This window comes from Lichenostomus cassidix, chromosome 4 (genome assembly GCF_008360975.1).
Source record: "Lichenostomus cassidix isolate B80296 chromosome 4, HeHo_3.0, whole genome shotgun sequence".
Taxonomy (NCBI): Eukaryota; Metazoa; Chordata; class Aves; order Passeriformes; family Meliphagidae; genus Lichenostomus; species Lichenostomus cassidix.
In genome coordinates, this window is record NC_139484.1 from 67896793 (window position 1) to 67918164 (window position 21372).

General features: G+C 44.5%; 2 protein-coding genes across 2 annotated transcripts; one reads left to right on the forward strand and one right to left on the reverse strand.

The window, feature by feature from the left end:
* The first annotated feature begins 7117 nt into the window (after positions 1 to 7117).
* GRPEL1 (GrpE like 1, mitochondrial) lies at positions 7118 to 12797 on the forward strand. The gene is made up of 4 exons (XM_085059752.1): positions 7118 to 7267; positions 8207 to 8375; positions 9500 to 9581; positions 11888 to 12797. Exons 1-4 carry the CDS (start codon positions 7197 to 7199, stop codon positions 12232 to 12234), a joined length of 669 nt encoding a protein of 222 aa, XP_084915878.1. The 5' UTR covers positions 7118 to 7196; the 3' UTR covers positions 12235 to 12797.
* Positions 12798 to 14577: 1780 nt separating this feature from the next.
* TADA2B (transcriptional adaptor 2B) lies at positions 14578 to 20815 on the reverse strand. Its single transcript, XM_085059751.1, has 2 exons — positions 20508 to 20815; positions 14578 to 19204 (listed from the first exon to the last, which is right to left on the reverse strand). The coding sequence occupies exons 1-2, from the start codon at positions 20775 to 20777 to the stop codon at positions 18212 to 18214; spliced, it is 1263 nt and encodes a 420-aa protein (XP_084915877.1). The 5' UTR covers positions 20778 to 20815; the 3' UTR covers positions 14578 to 18211.
* Positions 20816 to 21372: the final 557 nt, after the last annotated feature.

Genomic DNA, 21372 nt, shown 5'->3' on the forward strand with positions numbered 1-21372 from the left:
CTGCCCCCAGCTGGGAAATTATTCCTTACAAACCATGAGCTGTAACAACGAAATTGCCATTAATCCATAAATGTTTCCTGTGCTATGCTCTAGCTTGACCTTACTTGTAGCTGTGCTGGCCAACTGCTAACACAATCTACATAGTTTAGCAGGAGTTTATGGAGAACTTGGCTCTGAAACACAGTTATTTGCAATGCAGAGGACCATGAGAACAGATCCGCTGAGTTTGTCATGCTGTCTTCTGGCAGAAAAGTACAGCATCTACTTTACAGCTCTCAGAGTTATCTCTGAATCCTCAGCTTCTTGTTTATCCATCTCTCATTCACTTGGGTTTGTACCAAAGTATTAATAATTGTTATTGAAAAACAACCAACAGTCCAAAACAGCTCCTTCTGTCCCGAATAACAGAAAAACTGTCAGATCAATGTGTAGACAGTTACTAATTTATCTGCAGAGCAGTGTAGAGCTGCATGAGACAGAAGTTGCCTCGGGTACTCCAGCTTTCCAAAAGCACAACCAGCTCAGAGTTAATTAGCACAACAACGTACCATGATACTTCAGCAAGTTTTCTAGCTCACAAAGAATTCTTTGCTACTTCCTGACTACTGCCAGCTTTCAACTTAAACAAAGTTAGTATGGGTGGATCTGTCCTACAGAGCCAACAACTCTGTAAAAATAGCACAAATACACCATTCAGTACATGTGAAAATGCAGAATGAGGAAAACCAATACTTCAATAGTTCATAACTAAAAAATTATATTACAAATATTTTTCCCATGTATTCCTATTTTACTTAAAGTATCCTATTATTATATGATTCTCATTTTTATATGATTTCTCATCTTCAAACTTGCATCTTCCATTCCAAGGAGGGAGTGGATTTTCACAGCTGTAACATGACAGTAATTTTATTCATTAAGACTTTGACAGCCAAAGCACTAGGGGAATCACCAAAAAGTAATAAACACATGTAAAAAGACACAATAGAAATATAATTTTTAAGTGTTAAAACACAAATTAGGCAAGCAAGGAAAGATGGTCTAATAAAATACAGACATCACTAGTCATAAAAAACACTACCACTTTTTTGAAATGGAAGAGTCTGCTTTGTTTGGTAATTATGATGAACTAAAAGAGAAGCCATGGTGGGGCAGGGATTCTGCACCTCAATGCTTTCCCAGAGCACAGGCATAATTACCACCCAAGACCAATATCATGGACCACAGCAGGAGGTGCCAGTCACTCCATCTCTAGAGATGAACACACTGCTGTTGAAGCAGTGGTCAGTATCAAAAAGGTGAAGGTGTTCTTGATCACAGTGAGATCTTAAGGAAGGATAGCTTTGGCAAAACCTGGGAATGAGTAAGCAGAGATGGAAGCAGCATGTTAAAGAGGCTCTTCCACTCTAAACATAGCAGATGTGGCAATGGAAAGTGAAGAAAAGAAGTTAAAAGAGCAGGAAGGAGAAAGAGCAATATAAGGGCAAAACCCAAGGACCAGCAATGTGTTATAGAGGTGATGAGAAACAGCTTGTCTGATCAGATCAGATCAGAGAACAATGCAGAGACCAGGAGCTGGTAATGGAGTCAGAAGGAAAGACTACATGGTTTCAGCTATAGCAGAAGAATTCCTATTTAACATCTATCAGTGAAGTACAGATTCCCTTCTTGGTATTTTATTTTATAAACATCTAGCCCAAGAGCATTCCCAATGCTGAACCAATAATTTTCAACCAGTTTCTGATGATTAATAACCCATTAACCTGAGGTGATTCATGAATCTGAGGTGACCTTTAAAACAGCAGTGAAAGTCCTGTGGGTGACACCTGTTAGAAAACTTAAAGCAGCCATGTTCTTGCTTTCTGAACAAGGTGCAAACACTGTGGATGTAAAACAAGTGCTTTCCTTCAGCTCTGTCTGGACCTGCCTGGCACAAGCTTTGCATTCAAATTTTATATCCAAAAACTGGAAATATACCACAGTAACAGAGCCCAAAAGATTTTGAGGAAGACCTGACAAAACCACACACTTGTCTTAAATCAGCCTAGTTTTAATGATGAGATGAGCTCCTATGGCACAGTAGAAGTTGCACCTTCAGAGATGCTTGTGGAAAGCAAAAAAGGTGTGAAGCATTCATTTTAGGAACAGGTTTTAGTCCAGCTTCAGAGACTGTGATTTTCACACAAAGCACCAAAAATATGTTAGGCAGATTACATGGCAATCAAATTTTTGAAAGCTTTTTATTCTCTCCCACTACAGCTATTTTTAGCTGCACTTTTTGTCCCCATTCTGGTCAGACTCATCTAGCCAGATTAGGATTAAATGGAGCACAGCAGTGGTCCCACAGGAGTGCTCACCCACTCATTAATTGGGCATAGAAATACAACTAAAAGCTCTTGCTGCTTTCTAAAGTTGAATAAAAGCAGAAGACAACCTTTTTAAAATTTTGCTTTATGCTTCTTTCATTCACAGTTTTCAAAACCATTGCACAACGTCAGCAGAATGAGCATTCCCCCTTTGTCAGCCAGCTGGGAGCTCCAAGAACAGCCTATCTATGGGACTGCACTAGGATTCCAAGCCCTAAAGCACTGTGACCAAACAGAGCTCCATGCACTGGCCCAGCCAACCCCACCGTTCAACATCCTTTCAGTCATCACAAAAAATATGCCATAAGCAAGGGAAAAGTCACACCTGAGCAATAAATAGCCACCTCAGGCTTTTATGGTGCTACTGGCAGCCCACTTGCCAGCATCTGGCCCAGCAATCCTTCACTGTACAGCACTTGCTTTGACTAATACAAATCACTTGTACACAAGGGCAGCAAAAACAAGCCCACAGCAACTAATTCATCAAATCTTAAAGAAAAATTAATAGAGCAAAATGTAGATCTGAATGTCCAAGTACCATTCCAGTAATGGCACTTACACTGTTAGTCTGTGTGCAGAAAGAGAGACCAACAACTGCTGTCTTCTTGGTAAATCTGAATGTGACCAGAGAGCTGATCTCCCCTTCTGTCCAATTGTTCTGGTAAGTTGAGAGGCAAAAATTGATTTTTATGAAAAACATACTTAGAAAATCCATGACACCACACTCAGAGAATCACAATGGATTTGACAACTCTTCTCTCACTGTTCAATAATTTTGTCTCAAGGTGGAAAGCCACATCAGCATGACAGTAAATTGTTTCTGTGCATTTGAACAGCTTGGTTCTGACTGGTAACTACATAAAGTAAGATAGACAATGCCTGATTGACATAGCTTTTCCATTTTTATATCTCCAAGAATGCTACAAAGCATACACAAGTGTCCCCAATAACATAAGGGCTAAGAGAACTGTAATAGATAGCCAGATTTGTAAATCCTGGGGATACCAAATGACTTATGCATGATATTACAATAAATTGCCTCTGAAATTGTGGCATGCTGCTTTGGGGAAGGAACACTTCAGTGTCCTCCCAGGAACAGAACTTTTGTTATTCTAAATTGCTCTAATTAGCTCTCTTCAGAGCCCTGTGGCTATAGCTATTAGATTTCCAACATAGCGACAACATTCTCCAGGCAACAAGATGGTTACAAAATACACCCTTCAAACTAGTTAGCAAAAGGCTATGGGAACTCAAAAGTACTCTTTATAATCAGAGCAAGATGTATGATTCTGTATTTTCAGCCTAAGGAGAAACTAGGCAGAATATAAGTATTACACATTCACTCTTGGGAGATTTTTCTTAAAATGTTTACATTAAAAAATTTAAATTCTGAATGTACAGATTAACTATTTTAGTACTGTCCTAATTAAAAGAAAATAAGGTTGTCTCCCTACACACACATCCCAACCTGCATTTCAGGATTAAAAGTTTCTGAATTCAAGTACTGATTTAATCTTCATTGTCCTTTGTCTGAAATGGACCCAGGATGTATCTGATCCTCAGTCTCAAAAATTCTTATAGAAGAAAAATTGTTGTTATTTTTTACACAACTATCAGTCCCTTAATTTTCCTCTAGACATCTTCCCACGATGGACTATGGAATACTGTGGCTATGTGGTCTGATCTGTGATCTTTTCTAAAGGGCACAGGTATGAATGTTTGTCTTCACTGCTATGCTGTTCAGTAACAGCCTTACAGCTACATTAATATTTTTTAATTTGATTTAGCTATTTCCTGGTAACTGGTCTGAAAGGTCACTGCTAGAATATTTAGAGAGATATTTTTGGTGGTTCTACCTTCCACCCCCTCCCCCACCCCGGCTTGCTCCCACCACAGCTCAATATTTGGTTCTGGCAGGGATATAAAATTTGATTGGAGAAGATATGATAGCCTTTTCCTTTACCCTCAAAACATTAATAATAAAGTTCATATCTGAAACACAAATGAAATGACATTCTGTTTGCTGCCTGAATATCAATAAACTACATCTTAGCATGAGGAGACAGAACTAGGATTGGGGTTTTTTTTGAGAGAAATAGAAACGCCTTAATTTTTCATTTAAGTTTTCAAACACAAATCTTACATTTGTGGCATTTTTCATCTTGAAGGATTATAGGTTTCTTTACTGCAAGTGCAATATTAATAACAAAACAGAGATTTATTTAGTTGATGTTTTGAATTTTCAACATATCACAGAAATTCCCTCGTGCTCACTACACAACTTTCTTGTAAGGTAGTGAAAGATTGCTGCCCTTAATTGTAGTTGTAGAAATGTAAAAATGAGGTTAAGTAACTGCACAAGACCACATAGGTAATCACTAGAGGAAGTGGGAATGACATCCAGACTACTTGATTCTATCACCAGCTCACAGAAATTAGAGGTTAGAGTCACTTGTAAACCACAAGTTGAAAAGTAGCAGCTGGTTCACAGAATCACAGAATGTTCTGAGTTGGAAGGGACCCACAAGAATCACTGAGTCCAACTCTTAAGTGAATGGCCAATACAGGGATGATGGTTGACAGTTCAGAATTTAGAATAAGCATTAGTTATCCTCAACTCATATTCAAACACAGTATTTATGTGAAGAACCAAAGATTGGTTGATATGGAAAAGACTGGAAGAGAAAACCTGTGCTTGTTCCTGAACACTATCACTGCCAGCCAGGTCCAGCAACAGATGCTGAATACTCAGTGGCTGAATTTAAAAACACCCAACTCATGAGCTAGCACTGCAGTGAAACCAGAACAGCCTGCAATAGCCTGAGTCAAAACAAGACATGAGAACGTCTTGGGCTTTTTTTGGTCAAAGGGGAACAGTACTTACAGCCATGATGCAAACAAGCTCCAGTAAACTTGCATGTTCTTCTTCTGAAGCTGCAGATGTTGTTTAGTCTTGCCAATCAGCATCTAAGCCAGCTGCAGGTTTTTCATGACAGCTGTTCAACTTGCACGACTCACAACAAAACACATTTTCACAGTGCATTATCTTCAAAGGTTACTTGCAGAAGGCCTGTGAATGTCATTTCAGGTAAATGGCTTCTAATAAAAGAAGGCTATTGTTCCACATATCTTAAGTCTAATATATATTCTCAGTTATTGAGACATGCTGGCAGTGGGCTCTTCTCAACCTTTTGTCATTAATTCTGTGGTTTTGTTATCAATCATTTGTCAAGCAAAACTTCCAAAGATGGTGGGCAGCAGAGAAAGGGAGACAAGCTGAAATAGGAATCTACATGCTAGGGATATTGAGAAAAACAACAGATGAAACAGACAGACTGCTTGTCTAGGTTTCGTAAGGAATAATCTTTTCAGGAAACATTTTAAAAGCATCAGACCTAAAGATCCAATTGCTTTTTCTGTCTCATTTCTTCATGGTTTTCTGTGGGTATCATCCTTTATGGCTGTTCTTCATTTTCTCTCCTCATTCTCTCTGATTCTTTCTCAGCATTATCTTAATAAATTTCCTCAATTATTTCTTTCAGTATTTCTGAGGATGAAGCTTGGAATTTGTGGTTCATCAACTTTCTGGAAAGCAGACACTGACTGCACTACAGCCTGTGGACAGGACACGGACACACCCTTCCCCTCTGCTGTGCTCTACACAAGCAAGCCATGGGACTGTACCAGTGTCACATCAGAGAACAGTCATCAGCAAAATAAGACTCAATGGGATCTAAAGTTGCCACGGGATGAGGCCATTGGCCTCATACACCATTTATTCTGCTTTCTGCATAGGCTGTGACACAGTGCATCCAGGGCAAACCGATGGGCTGAATAAAGACCAATGCTGGAACCTCGGTGCACTCTGCCAAAATTGTACTGAGCACTGTACTGAGCAAGGTTCTGCGGGATTCTCATGCACCAAGCCAAAATGCCTTCTACATCTTCTTTTTTAGTAAATGCTTTAATTATTCACTTGAATATAACATTTACTGCAACTTCATTATGGAAGCTCCATCTTTATCCTTCGAATTTCATTCAGAGAGTGCACAAATGCTTGCAGGAATCAGCCCAACAGCTGGTGTTCAGGCATCTGTGCATAATCTAGCACTCACTTCAGGGCTGTACACTAAATACGTGACCTCGATTTTTTTTTTTCCTCCCGTCTAACAGGAAATTGACAAAGCAATTGACAAACTGCCCGGGTTCGGCTATTGCAGTATCACCGGCAGGCTCCCATAGCCTATGGTTAACATGGGACACTTGCACCGACAGCTTGCACAAGCAGGTGGCCCAATCTGAACTAGTGGATTAGCAACGTTATCCCGTTTAATGAAAGCTCAAGGTTTAATTAGATGAAATGACTGTCCAGCAAGAGCGTACACAGCAGTTACACGAAGCGTGTGCGGGCACAGGACGGAAACCTCCGTGTGGAGGTTTGCAAACTGCTGACGGGTGCTACAGGGTGTTATTGGTGACGGGCTTATCCAGCACTCAAAATGAGGTGAAATCCTCAAACTTTTCCCGTCACAGCTCGGACAGGAGCGACACGGATGATGCCAGCAGCAGCGACAGCAGAGAGTCCCTCCCGCCCCCTGACGGGACAAAATGGCCGCGCGGCACGCGCCCCGCCCGCCGCACGTCACTGGGGGCGAGGCGCGCGCTCCCCTCTGGGCGCTCCGCCGCGCCCCGGAATAGACACCTGTTCGGCCCGGCGCGGCGCGTCCGCCCCGCTGATTGGCTCTCGGCCACGTCACTCCGGGGCCGCCCGCTCGCTGATTGGCGGAGCCCGGGGGGCGGGCGGAGGCGGCCGGCGGGCAGGAAGGCGCCATGGCGGCCGTGGCCCAGTGCGTGCGGGGTGCGCTGCGCCCGCGCCTGCCGCTGCTGAGCGTCGCGCTGAGGTGAGGGGGTCGCGCTGAGGTGAGGGGGTCGCGCTGAGGTGAGGGGGTCGCGCTGAGGTGAGGGGGTCGCGCCGCGCTGCCCACCCGACACCGGACGGTCGGGCCGGGGCCACGCTCGCCGCCGGGCCGGGAGGAGAGCGAGGCTCGGCCCCGCCGCGCTGGGCTCCTGAGCGCCGGGGAGCCCCGGCCGACAGCCGGGCCGGGCCGGGCCGGGGCCGCCCCGCATCCCCCGCCGCTCTTCGCCGCCTTCCCTCGCTCTTTCCCGGCAGAGCGGCCCGGCCCGGCCCGGCAGTGCGTGGAGCCTGGAGGGCTGCAGGCCCGGAGTGTCCGTGCGGCGGGCGAGATCCGAGCCCTCATGTCAGCGCGGCGCTGATCCCCTGCGCCGTCCGGGCGGCCCGGCTCGGCTCGGCTCGCTGAGCCTTGCAATCGTCAGGAGGGGATGAGGAGGCATTACTCCTGCAGGCAGGCCCGAGCTCGCCGCCGTGCAGCAGGGACGGGCGGCGCGGGGTCGCCGCTCCAGCGGCCAAGCCCTGCTCTGCGGGTGTTTGTTGGGCGGCTCTTGCCGGCGGTTGCATCACGGAATTTGCCTCCTGGTGGAGCACTGTGCTGAAAACGAGCTCATGCTCCTCTTTGGAAGTGCTGTGACTCTGTAAACTGAGTGTGATGGACACTTACGAGCTGATATCTTGCAGCAGTTATTTTGTGCTACAGTTTAAATGGCTGGAGAGCTGGTGCTTCTTACGGAGGGTTCTGTACACAGTATTCACAGGCCTAGAATTGTATGAGTTCGTGCTCTGATGTGAGAGTTTTGTGGATACTGTATATCAGAGTGTCTGGTATGTCTAAAAAATGCTAAAATCTCGCAAAATAAGCAACAGAATAATATTGTCCAATATCTTACAAAATAAGAGAATAAAAATGTCCATCTTTTTGCTTTAGAACATCTCCACGACTGCTTTGTGCAGCAACACAGCAGAAAAATACAGGCCAGAACTTGGAAGAGGACCAGAGTCAGAGCCAAAATGAGCAGAAGGTGGAACCCAGCTCTGCTGAAAAACTACTAGCTGAAGAAAAGGCCAAACTGGAAGAACAACTAAAAGAAGTTACTGTAAGTATCTCTGTGTTATTAGGTTGCACTCCTTTCAAATTGTGTGCCCGAGAACCTCCACTGTGGGTTCTCAGTGCACAGTCTGGATACAGTTGTGTGGCTCCTGTTTAGTTGAATAAAACTCACCTTTGTTAATTTCTTTAAACTTAAGTTTAATGTACTGCAAGACCTGGGATGTATCCCTGGTCTAAAATTAAGATTTTGGATAGTTTCTTTCCAGTTTTTGGATGGAATGGGACTTTTTCCAGCCTGAAAATCTGTTACTGATTTTCACATAAGTTTTGCTCAGTGGAGAATTAAATTTTGGGAGCCGTGGAAGGGTGTGAGTGTATCTCTGGTGTGTGCATTTGTGTGTGTTAAGAGTAGCCTTTATGGAAACAGCTGCCAGCTTTCCAAAGGTCAGAGTTAATGATGGTTAGTTTTTATACAATAGTGTACTTATACTTGGGATTCTTCACTGGCATATGAAGGTCAGGCATATTGAGGGTGGAAGCTCACCATTCTGGATTAAGTGGTGAAGCACTCAGCCTGAATTTTTATTTTATTAATTTTATTGAATTTCCCATCTTAGTACATCTGCTAGTAAATGGCCATATTTCTAGGAATAGACCAAAACTTGCCTAAACAACAGAGGAGTTAGACTTTAGAATTTGTAAATGTGAGAAAATTGGAGGGCACTCCATGGTATCTGTAAAAAGGGAAGAGATGGTTTGAAAGTCATGGCTGAGTTGAATCTGATGTGTCATAGTGTCAATGTACCTCATGGCTGATGAAGGATTTCTGGGAGCACACAGCAGAGAAAGCAGAAATGCTGGATTTATAGAACTTGATACATCTGTAAAGTGAAAAATTCCATCCAGCTGATCGGTTGACAAATACTGAGAATCTGGAAAACCATCTGATTTCCTTTCCCTCATTTCTGTCTGTAGAGTGAAGCAAACATTTATCTTGGTTGGAGGGATGGTGTGATAATAGGCATGTTGTTTCAGATCACCCTAATGGTGGATTCAGGCTATGAAACTGTTTAAAATGCTGTTTTATACTGAACATGCTGGTGTGAATTATTATCAGCTGCCCAATTAGAAGGCATAAAATCTCTTCTGTTACTGTTTTTTCTTCTTTAGGACAAGTACAGGCGTGCCTTGGCAGATGCAGAAAACGTGAGGCAAAGAAGCCAGAAACTGGTAGAAGAGGCAAAGTTATATGGTCAGTGGTGGTTCCTCTGGTGTTTACTCAGTAAGACCCAGGAAATGCAATGCCTGGAAAAATGAGGCTGACTGGCCTTGTAGTGTTGACAAGTTGTACTTCCCAGTGATTCTGACTACATGGTTAAAAAATACATTTGAGACAGAGAGATTTGAACATTTCCTCAGTTTGCATCAGAATTGTGAGCAATTGCCCCAGCCATGGGCAAGACTTAAACTGCTGAAGTCAACAGCTTGAACTTCTGGGGCTTTTTGTTTATTTGTTTTTGGTTTGTTTTTTTCATTTGTTTTTTGGGTTTGTTTTTTTGGTTGGTTAGATTGGTTTGGTTTTTTGGGGGGGAGTTTTCTTGGTTTTTGGGGGTTTTTTTGTTGTTGTTTTTTGTGTGTTTTTCAAAAAACTTCTGGTTTTTGTTTTGTTTGGTTGGTTTTGGGGGGTTGTTTGATTTTGGGGTATTTTTTGTGTGTGTTTTTTTTAGCCTTTTATATTTGAATAACTGTTCTGTTGAAGGTTATAGCTTCCAAGCAGAAGTAATACCTCTAAATGAATGGATTCTTTCCAGCACTAGGAATGCACAGTCATTGGCTGTGATGAGTGCTAGAAGCACATATTCCTTCAAGAGCCAGGCTACTCACATCTGATTTAGCTTTTTAACATTTCCAACACAAATCTGTGAAATAGAAATTGTTTGCAAACACTGCAGCAGGAGAGTGATGTTTTATCCTGGTGTTTGACTGCCATTCTGCCTTGAAAAATGAGTTGCTCTTTTTCACCACACCCAGCTGTATAGTTGAATTCTGAACACACAAGTTCTAATTTCTGAATACAGGGTCTTCAGTTAATGTGTACTGTAAGAAAAAGTACATAGTATTCTTGCATTCTTTTTCATGTTTGAGTGCTTCATCCTGAGGTTGATTTGCAATAAGCACTGTTTCACTAATGTTCTACTTAGTGCAAAGGACTTTGAATCACGTCTGAGCTCAGAGATGCTACAACAGAAATGAATTTATCTTGAAAACCAAATTACATATAATCTGCAAGTTTTATTGCTTGTGCGACTGCTTGTTCTGTTGAAGAAAGAAACTGATTTCTTCATTCTGAGATCTGTGTAAATTCAGAGTTGCAGTCACAGATATTTGCAAATATAGCTTATGCAATAAAAAACTGAACCAAACCCCTTTCTGAAGAGTTTGGTTATTTGGGTTGATGTAGATAACTAGACAGCTGGTTTATCTATATTTGGTACAGTTCAGCCCCAACCACAGCTCTAGTTTTCAGCTTAAAACCATGATGGTTTTTACCAAACTTTTCTGACTACTTGGACATTGCTAGTTACTGTTCTGTTAAGAACTTGAGTCTCTACAGAGTTGTGCAGTTGTTAGACCCTTTTTTGAGAACTAACTGATCCCTACAGATCTTGTAAGGTGCTTCCACAGCTGTGGGAATTTTTTGTTTAAACCAAAGACTTGTCCTCTGGTAATGGTCATATCACTTCTTGGTAAGAAAAAAACCTCCAAAATGTGAGCTAGAATTAAAAAGGCTGTCTCTGACTGAAAAAAGCCCAACCAAAAACCAACCTAAAACCCAGTGACATTTGTCCTTTGCTCCCCTCTGTGTAGAAATGTGGTATTTTATTGAAGTGGTTTTTTCTTGATCGCTAGAGCCTTAAGTGAGATTGGTCCAGATTCTCTTAGTGTGAGCCAGAGAACAGCTTCAGGAGAAGGACTTTGATTAACTTGGAAATTGCTCAGTATTTGCAAGGCACAGTTGCTGACTCTGTAAAGAGGTTTGTAGTGGGATGGAGAGGTGCAAGTTCTTTTCATTCAAGGAAGAATCCCTGTTCATCTCTTGGAATCCTCATCATCTGGTTACATGCTCTGTCTTCTGCAAATATTTTTATCACATCAGGTTAAAGGGTAGGAATAGGGCAACGTAATGCTTTGAACTTTAAGTGAATCCCAAGATGAGAGGGACATAAAGAAATTACATGAAGCCATCTGAAGGTTTTGGTAACTTTGGTAAGAATTTTAACTGTTATTGTTCGGTCATTAGCATAATTTTAGGTCTTTTGAGTTGAAATAACACTTTGTTCCGTAGAAATACGTGGTGTGGATTTCAAAGTATCTGTAATAATGCTTTATTATCATCCAAAACTGGAAAGGACATTTTACCCCAAATGATGACAGTATCACATATCTTCTTAAAAGTCTAAGAGCACAGATTATTGCTGTAGGTTTTGGGGTTGTGAGCATGGGGTTTTTTAACACTTGTGGACTAATCCCGTTCTCTCCTCTTCTATACATTTTCAGGGATCCAGAGCTTCTGTAAGGACTTACTAGAAGTTGCAGACATTTTGGAGAAAGCAACAGAAAGTGTTCCAAAAGAAGAAATCAAGGATGATAATCCTCACTTGAAGAGCTTATACGAAGGTCTTGTTATGACAGAAGTACAGATTCAGAAAGTGTTCAAAAAGCATGGCCTGCTGAGACTGAACCCTGTCGGAGCCAAGTTCGATCCCTACGAACACGAGGCGCTGTTCCACACTCCCGTGGAGGGGCAGGAGCCTGGCACCATCGCCTTGGTATCCAAGATTGGCTATAAGCTGCACGGGCGCACGCTGCGGCCTGCCCTGGTGGGTGTGGTGAAAGACGCTTAGCTGCTCGAGCCGAGAGTGTCAAATGCCATACAACTATTAAACAGCTGGATGGTTTTTCTCTTACACCATGCTTTCCTCGTTCCTCTGCTCCCTGCGAGGTTTAAATGAGTTGGTTGAGGTCTCCCAGTGAAAATGAGGTAACTGATGAAATTCTCCTGCTTAGTGGCCTTCAGCATCACTGTTCCATAAGCTCTTCTTCGGTGTGAACTACAAGAGCCATTAAGCCCTCTAATGGTTTAGATTAGAAAATGTGTTTTACAAATATTGCTCCTGAGAAGGTGCATTAAATTGGAAAGAATGAAACTCTCACAAGAATTTTGCAATTCCAAGTTTATCACTGCACAGATTAAAAATCCGGTGGTTTAAACACTTCCTTTGGTTTTGTAGAATCTCACATTGCAGAAGTGGGTGAAGTAGTATGAATAACCTGCTTTCTGCAAGCACCCATCAGCTTTTACACACTGATGTGATAAATGCCGTTTTGTCCATTCAGAAATAATCTCAACAACTGAAACTGCAACCTCTGTGAATTCTGAACTGTAAATAAATGGCATTGGAGATTAGATATCTTTTGTAATTGTTCAACCTTTTCGTCCTGTACTAATGTTGACTCAAGAAAACCATCAAATACTTGTATGGCATTGAAGAACCAATAGAATTTATCCAATCTCTGGATTTTTAATTTAATAATGTATAAATTGGTTTAAACAATTTTGATAGTCTTGTAACTTCTAGCTTTGCAATCAGTTTGTTATGCCAAACTAGTTACAACCCTGCTGGGAGCCAGAATACCCAAAGAAGTGAGTTGCTGAGAGTTTGGTATATGATTTCTTTTAGACTTACATAAATAATGGCATGTAAGTGGCTCAAACAAAAATGTGAATTCAGTTTCATTTTCATTTTTTCTTACATTTACACAGCTTGCATCTTAGGTTGCACCAGAACTTTTCCCCGTGCAGCTCTTGCTATGTCTAACTCCACTTGCAGCTCCCAATCCTGCAGAATCAGGCTAAAATACAATTCATGATTAACTGAATGTTTTGTCCTACATTTGTCTGGTCAGCTGGATAGGAGTGGGTGGATCCTGGCAAATTGCACAACTGACAAAGCATCCATCCTCTTGTATCCTCAAAGCCCATACTATTAACACACAGGACAGAATCTTCAAACTTAGGGAAGTTGTTAGGCCCTGGTAAAAAGTAAGTACTTCTGAATTTTTTACCATGTTTCTGGTTATTGTGGATTAAGGGGCTTCTTACCTTAAAGTCAGGTATTGATTACATTTTTGTGGTTGAAATGCAGAGTTGCCAAGAACTTACTGAACACTAGACCTACTCATGGTGAGAAGTGATTACTCCTTCCTTAAGACATTTTTCCCAGTGCTGGTTTGCCTCTTGGAAGTTAAACAGTTAACTATGAAAAGCCTAAATGCATACAGCTGTTTGGAGATTAGTGATGTTAGTCATATTTAAGAACTCATTCTTTCTCAACTCAAAAAATGCTTCGACTGGGCAGAGGAAGGAGAATAACTTTTTTGTGCATGTGTGGAGACAGCTTTAACGTTAATTTTTTAATACTAATCAAGTACAGCGAAAAAAAAGGCAAAGATTGAATTTAAAAATACAGGGAAAAATGGGGATTCCATATACCAAAGTTGAATTTGGAAGTAACTTCCCTCTGTCTGGGTTTAAGAGCACACTGTACCTCTGTGAAGTAGGATTGAAGGAATGGTTTTGTTGCACTTTGATCAGGACCTGTTCACAACTGATGCCATAAAGGGACCAGGGTCCACTTTATATACCTTTGAAAAACTGTCATGTTTTGTCCCCTCCTAATCCCTCTGGATCTAAACTAAATGCAGTAACTTCCTTAGTATAGAAGTTTCTCTAATACGGAGTTAAAGGGAAAGCTTCTTCCCTAGCAGATGAAGATTTTGTTAATGAGCTTTGCAGTGCCTCACACCAACTGTCATTTTTGGACTACATTACTTCATTCGGGATGTTCTTAAGATCCTGTTAAATGTTGAGCACAAGGTTCATCTCTAAAGCTGGTAACTGAGTATCTCATTGAAGTGGTTCCTCTTCCCTGGCCTGCCCTCAGGGAGGCTTTGGCATGGAGTGGCTCACTGCCATACCACAGGAAGGAGCACGGAAGAAATCAAGTAACAGAGGAAAGCAGTTCTGAAATTCAAGCAGCCAACAAAGCTACCACCAGTACTAGCTATTTCATAAACACCACATTTCCACCCATCACATTCAGCTACACTGCCTCTCCACTTATTACTGCACTCGTTAAGCCATTTTTGTTGCCCAAGCTAGATTATTGTTAACTCAGTCATGAAAAGAAACTTTAATACAAGTTTATTTACCAATACACAATGCAAAAATCTAGTAAAATGCTGTGTGCACAACATCAGTTAGGCTTTGTGTGATTTCAGCACAGGCAGTTGTGTGTCTGGCACAGCTACACCAGTAAAGTTCAAACAAATGCAACAATCCCTTTAAGGAAGAAAGAAGCTGATGAGCTGAACATGCTCATGGAACATCTCGCTTCACAGTATTTAATGTGTCATCACTTAAGAGTGACTGGGGCACATGCAAAAACATTTTGTGAGAAGGGAGAACAGTAAATCAGAAGGCTCATGGAGTCTGTTCCAATTGCAAAGGAATCAGACGCAGAGGCTGCACAAGAGAATAACAGCAGAGTGCTTAGTTTGTGTGATTTACAAGGCAGTTCATGGTCACAGACTAGTGCAAACCTACAGCCACTGCTCTTACTGCTTGCTGGGCCTGCCATGGAACAGGGGGCAGGAAGGGCTGTAGCCAGAATGCTCTGCAGCATCCGAGCCCTGTGCTGGGCAGTAGGGAATGCAGAGTGATGCTCCCTCCAGCCCAGCACTGGGATGGGACACACTGCACAGCCCCTTCCCAGAGCACAAGAGCAGTATTTTGAACAGCTTAGAGAGTGTTGCTTTTTCATAGGCTTACATCAATGCTGTTAAGACAGATACTATCATTAGTAATAACTTTAATTAGAAAAGTCAAGAGCATTAAGCATATAAAACACCTTGTCAGTAGCAACGTGAAGGCTGGGTTATTTGTACAGTACAGGAAGCACTTCCAGATCAACACAAGACACAAGTCAGAAGAGCTCTTTGCCATCTCAGCCCCTTCACCACAGAAGAGAAGCGGCACAGCTGTAGTAGGTTGCTGGATTAACATTAACTGCATCTCAACTTATAAGCAATCAAACAAAAAAACAGCAGCTCATAACAAAGGAATGCTTAGACTAAATCAGTTCCATGTGAAATATGGAACAGCAGCATCCTCTAGTGCAAGTCACCTTTAAAGTTAAAAGCATAGCTGACAATGAGACATTGCTTCTAGGGAAGCCCTTTCCAAGGGACTAGTATTTGCTAAAGCAAACATTTACCACCTTGAGTTAGCTTGCAAGTACAAAATAAATATTGATATCCATATTGCATACATTAAAAATACTTTATTTTACATTCATTTTGATGTTCAATAAGTTATCTCTAGCACCAAAGAAACATTTTGGAGGGGTTGAGGAATTAAGAAGCTACAAAGTGTAAATGCAGAATTCACTTCAACATTTAAATGACTCATTGGTGCCTAGATTTTTTCCTAAGTTATTGTTCAGATGGGCTTTACACTATTGCTTCAGTTAAACTTAGATGTGCCAAAACAGTGTAGAAAGATGAAAATCACAGATTTGAGGGGGAAAAAAACCTCAGAAGAACCAAAACCAAAACAATTCTCCTAAACTCCCAGCTACATGCAGAATTGATGCTTCATAACACCATGTTATGGCAGCTAGGAAACAAGTTACAGGAAGAATCAAATTGCATAACTAGAATGCTGAAAAGAAAGATTGAGCTTCTTCCCAGAGGAGTAGGACAGAGAAAATAACTAAGGGTTTACACCTTATGAACTTGTGTGCTGCTTGTACATGCATATAAGGTGGAAGTGGTTATTAAAGCTACTCAGCACATTGCAGTTAGCTCCACGGCTGCCAAGAAGAGACAGTTCTGTCTCGAGTATGCCACAACAAACCACTTACAGACAGGCCAAACAAAGTATTACATCCCAGAGGACATAGCCCTTACCTTTTTTGAAGGGACATAATATCATAAGCTCAAAAGAAAAAGGCACTAGAGTTTTGGTTTCTTCTTTAGAAATGCTGGCTTTGTAATTGTACCCCTTTTATTCTAAACTCACTGGTAACACTATTTTGGTAATGCTGGATGTATTCAATGAAACCTAGTTCTGATCAGACTACCTCTGCCAACCTGCAGAATTAATACTGTTTAAGATTTTGTGGTGTCCTCACTGACTACAGCCCAAAGCATCAAAGCAAGATGACATTTCCAGATCTTGCACTCATATTGAAGCCAGTCAGGTTCCAACCTGCACTCCAGAAGACCTGCCCAGCCAGCCTCCAGTCATAGCTTCCTGCTCCAGACATGACCAGCAGAGAGGCTTAGGCACAGATAACTCTGGGCCATCTTCCACATGCCAACCACCATTTTTAATTGGTTAAATACCAGCATGGGAATTTAAGGATGAAATGGGCATAGAAATCTTTTTCTAACCCTCTTTCAGCATCTTTCCCTTAACCAGTAGATCTTACTAGAACAGTACTGTGGGTCTGGAGTTTGTGTTTCCCACTGTGTTACATGCTAGCTGGTGCCCAGTTCCAGCACCACTCCAGGCTGTAGCTATCACAACTGGGAGGAGTTCCCTTCCAGGGTGCACTGTTCTACTTGTCAGTTAACTCTGATTCAATGTCCCTGGGCTGGTACATTTCAAGGTATGTGCAATTAGAACACTACAGTGGCTGGATTGAGTGCTCCAAATTTGGGAACACTTTGTGCATTTTGCCCAAATCTCCATCAACTGTTATTTTTGTTTTTAAAGACCAATCTCAGTGATCACACCCCATTTGAGAATCTTGCTCCCTCTCCCTGACTTCCCAACTAAATTCAGAAGGAGGCAGCTATACCTCCTTAGTCCATATGAGCTCAGCAGTTAAGATCCCAAAGGAGGAGGAGCAGGCTCCCCCAACAAGGAAAAACAGTGATTTTGCTGCCTGAGGCTCCCAACTTCTACCAAACATCTCACTGCCTATTCTCCCAAAACCCATTTCTGGCCCGAATCAGGTACCTCGCTGTAGCTGACCCCTCCTCTGGAGCAGAGCACCACAGCTGCTGGGGATTCCTGACATTCCATACCAAGCTGGAAACCTCAAACCTTCAGAGGGGTCTGTTTCAGGACACTCAAGTCAAAGCAATGCCCAGATCAGCTGGGAGCTCTTCAAGACCCTCCCTCCACAGCACAAGTCCTGAAGGCATCTCACCTACCACATTTCCTTCCTTCCTTCCACTCCCTGCCATGGCTCATCCCTGCTGTATTCTCGACAGGAACTGCCTTGGCTGTAGTTACTAAGGAGAATGTTCCAAAAGCTTAGCAATGGTCACAGAAGTCCCTGCTCACCTGCTCCTGAGCACAGGACTTTTGTAAACTTCACTTTGCTGCCAGCATTATGCCAAAAAAAAACAAAACAAAGGGTGAAGAAAGTTTCCAGCAAATGAAACTATCTCCTACCTTCAAAGAAAAGCAAGGATTACAAGGATTTTCATTTATCCAATAGTACGGACTAAAGCAACTACTCTGGGACTACCGGACTTGAGAAAATTCACATGAAAAAATGTATTCCAATAATGTACCAAAAGCAGTGAAATCCAATGCAGAAATTTCCCAACTAATTCTTTTCCATGATCCAAAGCAAATGTCTATTTGAACTACCATGGATCATGATGACTGTGGGGGGTTATGTATTTGCTTTTTTGTGTTTTTAAGCGACATGGTTTCTGTATCTTTGGGGAGGGAAGGAAAATATAACGGAGTCCTTGAGGCTGCAATGGGCCTCTGCTGTGTTCTTTCAGATCAGCTGAGTTTCATGAAGCATCCCTGGATATCCAACCACTTTCTGTCAGAAAGTTCAAAATCCTTTTCTTCAGTACCTTATCTAAGTAACTGGGAAGGCGACTCTTTGAAGGAATTCCTTGTCTTTTTTGGAGATGGTCTTTAATGATGATAGTTTTTACAGTCACATAGCGTGCAGGACTCAAGTTCAGAGAGCTGCAGAGCACCTTTTCCCTGTCCGATAAGAGTTCAAAGCCAGGCAGGTTCTCAATGGCAGCAAATTCACCTTCTTTACCCTCTTCCTTCCCTCTCTTGGAGCTAGCTATGTTCTTGTTCTCCTTCCTCTTCTCCCGTTTGTGCCTGGCCGCCTCGTACTCCGCCGACTCTTCCATTTTGGTGATCCCATTTCGCCGATACCGCTGCAGCTCCCGAATCTTGGCTCGAAGTATCCTCTCCTTGTGCATGTTCTCAAAGAAGTCTTCAAACTCCTTACAAGACATGAACTGGTACAAAGGCCTCAGTTTCAGCCTCAACTCCTTCTCTTCTTTCGTGATCTTTCGTTTGGGAGCTTTCTCCTTGTCTTTTTTATCCTTGCCCAGGAAGGCCGGCACCAAGTTATAGTCTCGCGCGATGTTCTTCCGCCGCTGCCTCTCCTTGAGCTTCCTCACGTACATGTCCACGTGAGCTCTCTTCAACTCGATCTCCACGTCGTCGTCGTCGTAGTTCACCGAGAGGCCGCTGATGAGCGTCTCGGCGTCCTGGTCGTACTCGATCTCGTAGTCGTCGCGGAGCGGCATGTAGCCCAGCTGCTGCTGCTCAGCCACCGAGATGTCCAGTGGCGGCAGCGGCGTCGTCAGGCTGGGGGACAGCGGGCCGCCGCTGGGACACGTGTGGTCCGTCACCCTGTTGGGAATGGTGTCAGGGATGCAGGCTTTCCCCAGGTTGCCGTGGATGTACATGCTCACGTAGTGCTCCATCACCTCCTGAGGTGTCCGCGATGCTCCCACGTGAGCAGCCATGTCCTCCTGAACAGAGAGAAAGGAGGAGTGATGAAATGATTCCCATTACATCTCCAGCATAACGAGCACTCAGGAAAGCGCATGACTTTTCCCTGCTGCTCAAAAGCCAACTCCCAGTACCTAAACTTGTCTAGCAATACTGGCCATGCTTCCATCACATCTGTGATTTTAGGTCTGAATGAGTGTTCACAGTGCACAGGAGCAGGTAAGCAGTGAAAACAGCACCACATGGTGATTCCTGAGCACCCATGGCACTCCCACAGAGCTGGATCACCATCACCAGCAGGCTGTCCAAGTTCCAAGCCAACACCAACAGCACCAACAGCACCAACAGCTTGGGTTTTGCTTGTTTATATCACATTACTGAAGGGCAATGTGGAAATAGACAAACAGTATTTATTCTTATTATATATTTACATATTATTATATTATATTTACTCTTATTATGTATTTATAATTATTTACCCTTTTCTAGTTATTTAAGAACTAAGCAAGCTACCATGATCATACATCTTAAGGTTTTAAAAAGGTCTTTATATTTAATGAAGCAAAACATAAGTAACAACAAATCAAATCAATCAAAAATGAATCAAATAGTCCAGCGGAGGGCAACGAGGATGACTGGGGGACTCAGCATCTCTTTTACAAGGAAAGGCTGAGGCAGTTGGGCCTGTTCAGCCTCGAGAAGACAACTGGGAGGGGACATCAGGGGACATCACCAGTGTCTATCAGCGTCTGAAGGGACATGTCAGAGGATGCACCAGGCTCTGCTCTGTGGTGCCAAGCAATAGAACGAGAGGCAACAAGCTGAAAGCGATGCACAGAAGTCCCACATGAACGTGAGGAAGAACTTCGTTACCGTGCTGAGCAGCGGGACAGGCTGCCCAGAGAGGGTGTGGAGTCTCCCTCACTGGAGACAGTCGAGAACTGGATTGAATCCTGCCTGGATTCAATCCTGTGCGATGTGCACAACAGTCCCTCCAACCTGACCCATTCCATGGCTGTGAAATGACGCTTTCTCCCTGGTGTTTTGTTTACAGCCCAGCCCGGCTGTGCAGCGGCAGGGCAGGCGAGCGGCCAGCCCGCAGCTGGGACACACGGCGGGCAGAGGGTAAGGGGCAGCGCAGGAGGTGTGACACGGCGGGCTGCCGGCAGGTGCGAGCTGCCGGAGCGCTCCGGGAGCAGCGGGAGCACCCGGAGCCAGCCCGGCACGGCCCCGCGGACAGGGCAGCCCGGGCTGCGGCCAGCGCCGCTCGCCCAGGAGCGGCAGGATCGCCCCGCCCGCCGCCCCTCGCCCCTCGTCCCTTACCCAGTTGCCGAAGCCGAACTGCTCGATGGCGTCCAGCAGCAGCTGCTCCTCGCGGCTGCTCCAGCCGCCCTCGGCCTCGGCGCCCCACAGGGTGAAGCGGCCGCCGTCCACCAGCTGGTAGCCGTGCCATCGGCGGTGCGGGCCGATCTCGGCGCCCGCCGAGAAGCACTCGGGGCAGAGCTCGATGTCGGCGCACTCGGTGCAGCGGAAGCGCAGCGGGCTCACCTCGGCCAGGCAGTACACGCAGTACTTCTTCCCCAGTTCCGCCATCTTACCCCGCCCGCGCGCGCGCGCGGCCGCGCCCCCGCCGCCCGCGCCGCCAATGGCAGAGCGCTCGGGGGGCGGAGCCGCGCACAGCGCCGGCCAATGGCGGCGGGGCCGCCGGGCGCGGGGCGTGCCGGAGCCGAGGGACGGCGCGGATTGGCCGAGCGGCGCCGGTCTGCCCTGGCCGCGACCAATGGGAGGCGCCGCCGGCTGTGCAGCGGCCGTGCAGGAGCCAGGCGCGGGGGGCGGGGCCAAGGCAGGGGGCGGGGCGGAGCCGCTGCCCGGCAACGGGGGAAGCGGGGCGGGGCTGAGGCCGGCGGGGCGGGGCTTGTGCAGGCGGGGCGGGGCTTAGGCCGGCGGGGCGGAGCTTGGGCCGGCGGGGCGGGGCTTGAGCGGCGGCAGGACTCTGAACGGAAACGCCTCTGCCCGGACAGGGGAGGGTTAAAGAAATAGTCATCCTGCTTTTCGCTCTGCTCCTCCTGCTGAGCCGTGACATCCAAACCCGCGCTCGGAACCACCTCGAGGGCTCAGAGAGAACTGGGCAGCGCGCTGGGCACTCTGAGCACAGGGGAAAAGAGCTCGGCTATGCCAGTGATGAAAT

Bases quoted from the DNA above. Each gene is read 5' to 3' on its own strand.
- GRPEL1 (XM_085059752.1), top strand. From the start codon at position 7,197: ATGGCGGCCGTGGCCCAGTGCGTGCGGGGTGCGCTGCGCCCGCGCCTG. The intron at 7,268-8,206 runs GTGAGGGGGTCG...TTTTTGCTTTAG, and splicing joins CTGCTGAGCGTCGCGCTGAG to AACATCTCCACGACTGCTTT. The intron at 8,376-9,499 runs GTAAGTATCTCT...TTTCTTCTTTAG, and splicing joins AACAACTAAAAGAAGTTACT to GACAAGTACAGGCGTGCCTT.
- TADA2B (XM_085059751.1), bottom strand. From the start codon at position 20,777: ATGGCGGAACTGGGGAAGAAGTACTGCGTGTACTGCCTGGCCGAGGTG. The intron at 19,205-20,507 runs GTAAGGGACGAG...CTCTCTGTTCAG, and splicing joins AGTTCGGCTTCGGCAACTGG to GAGGACATGGCTGCTCACGT.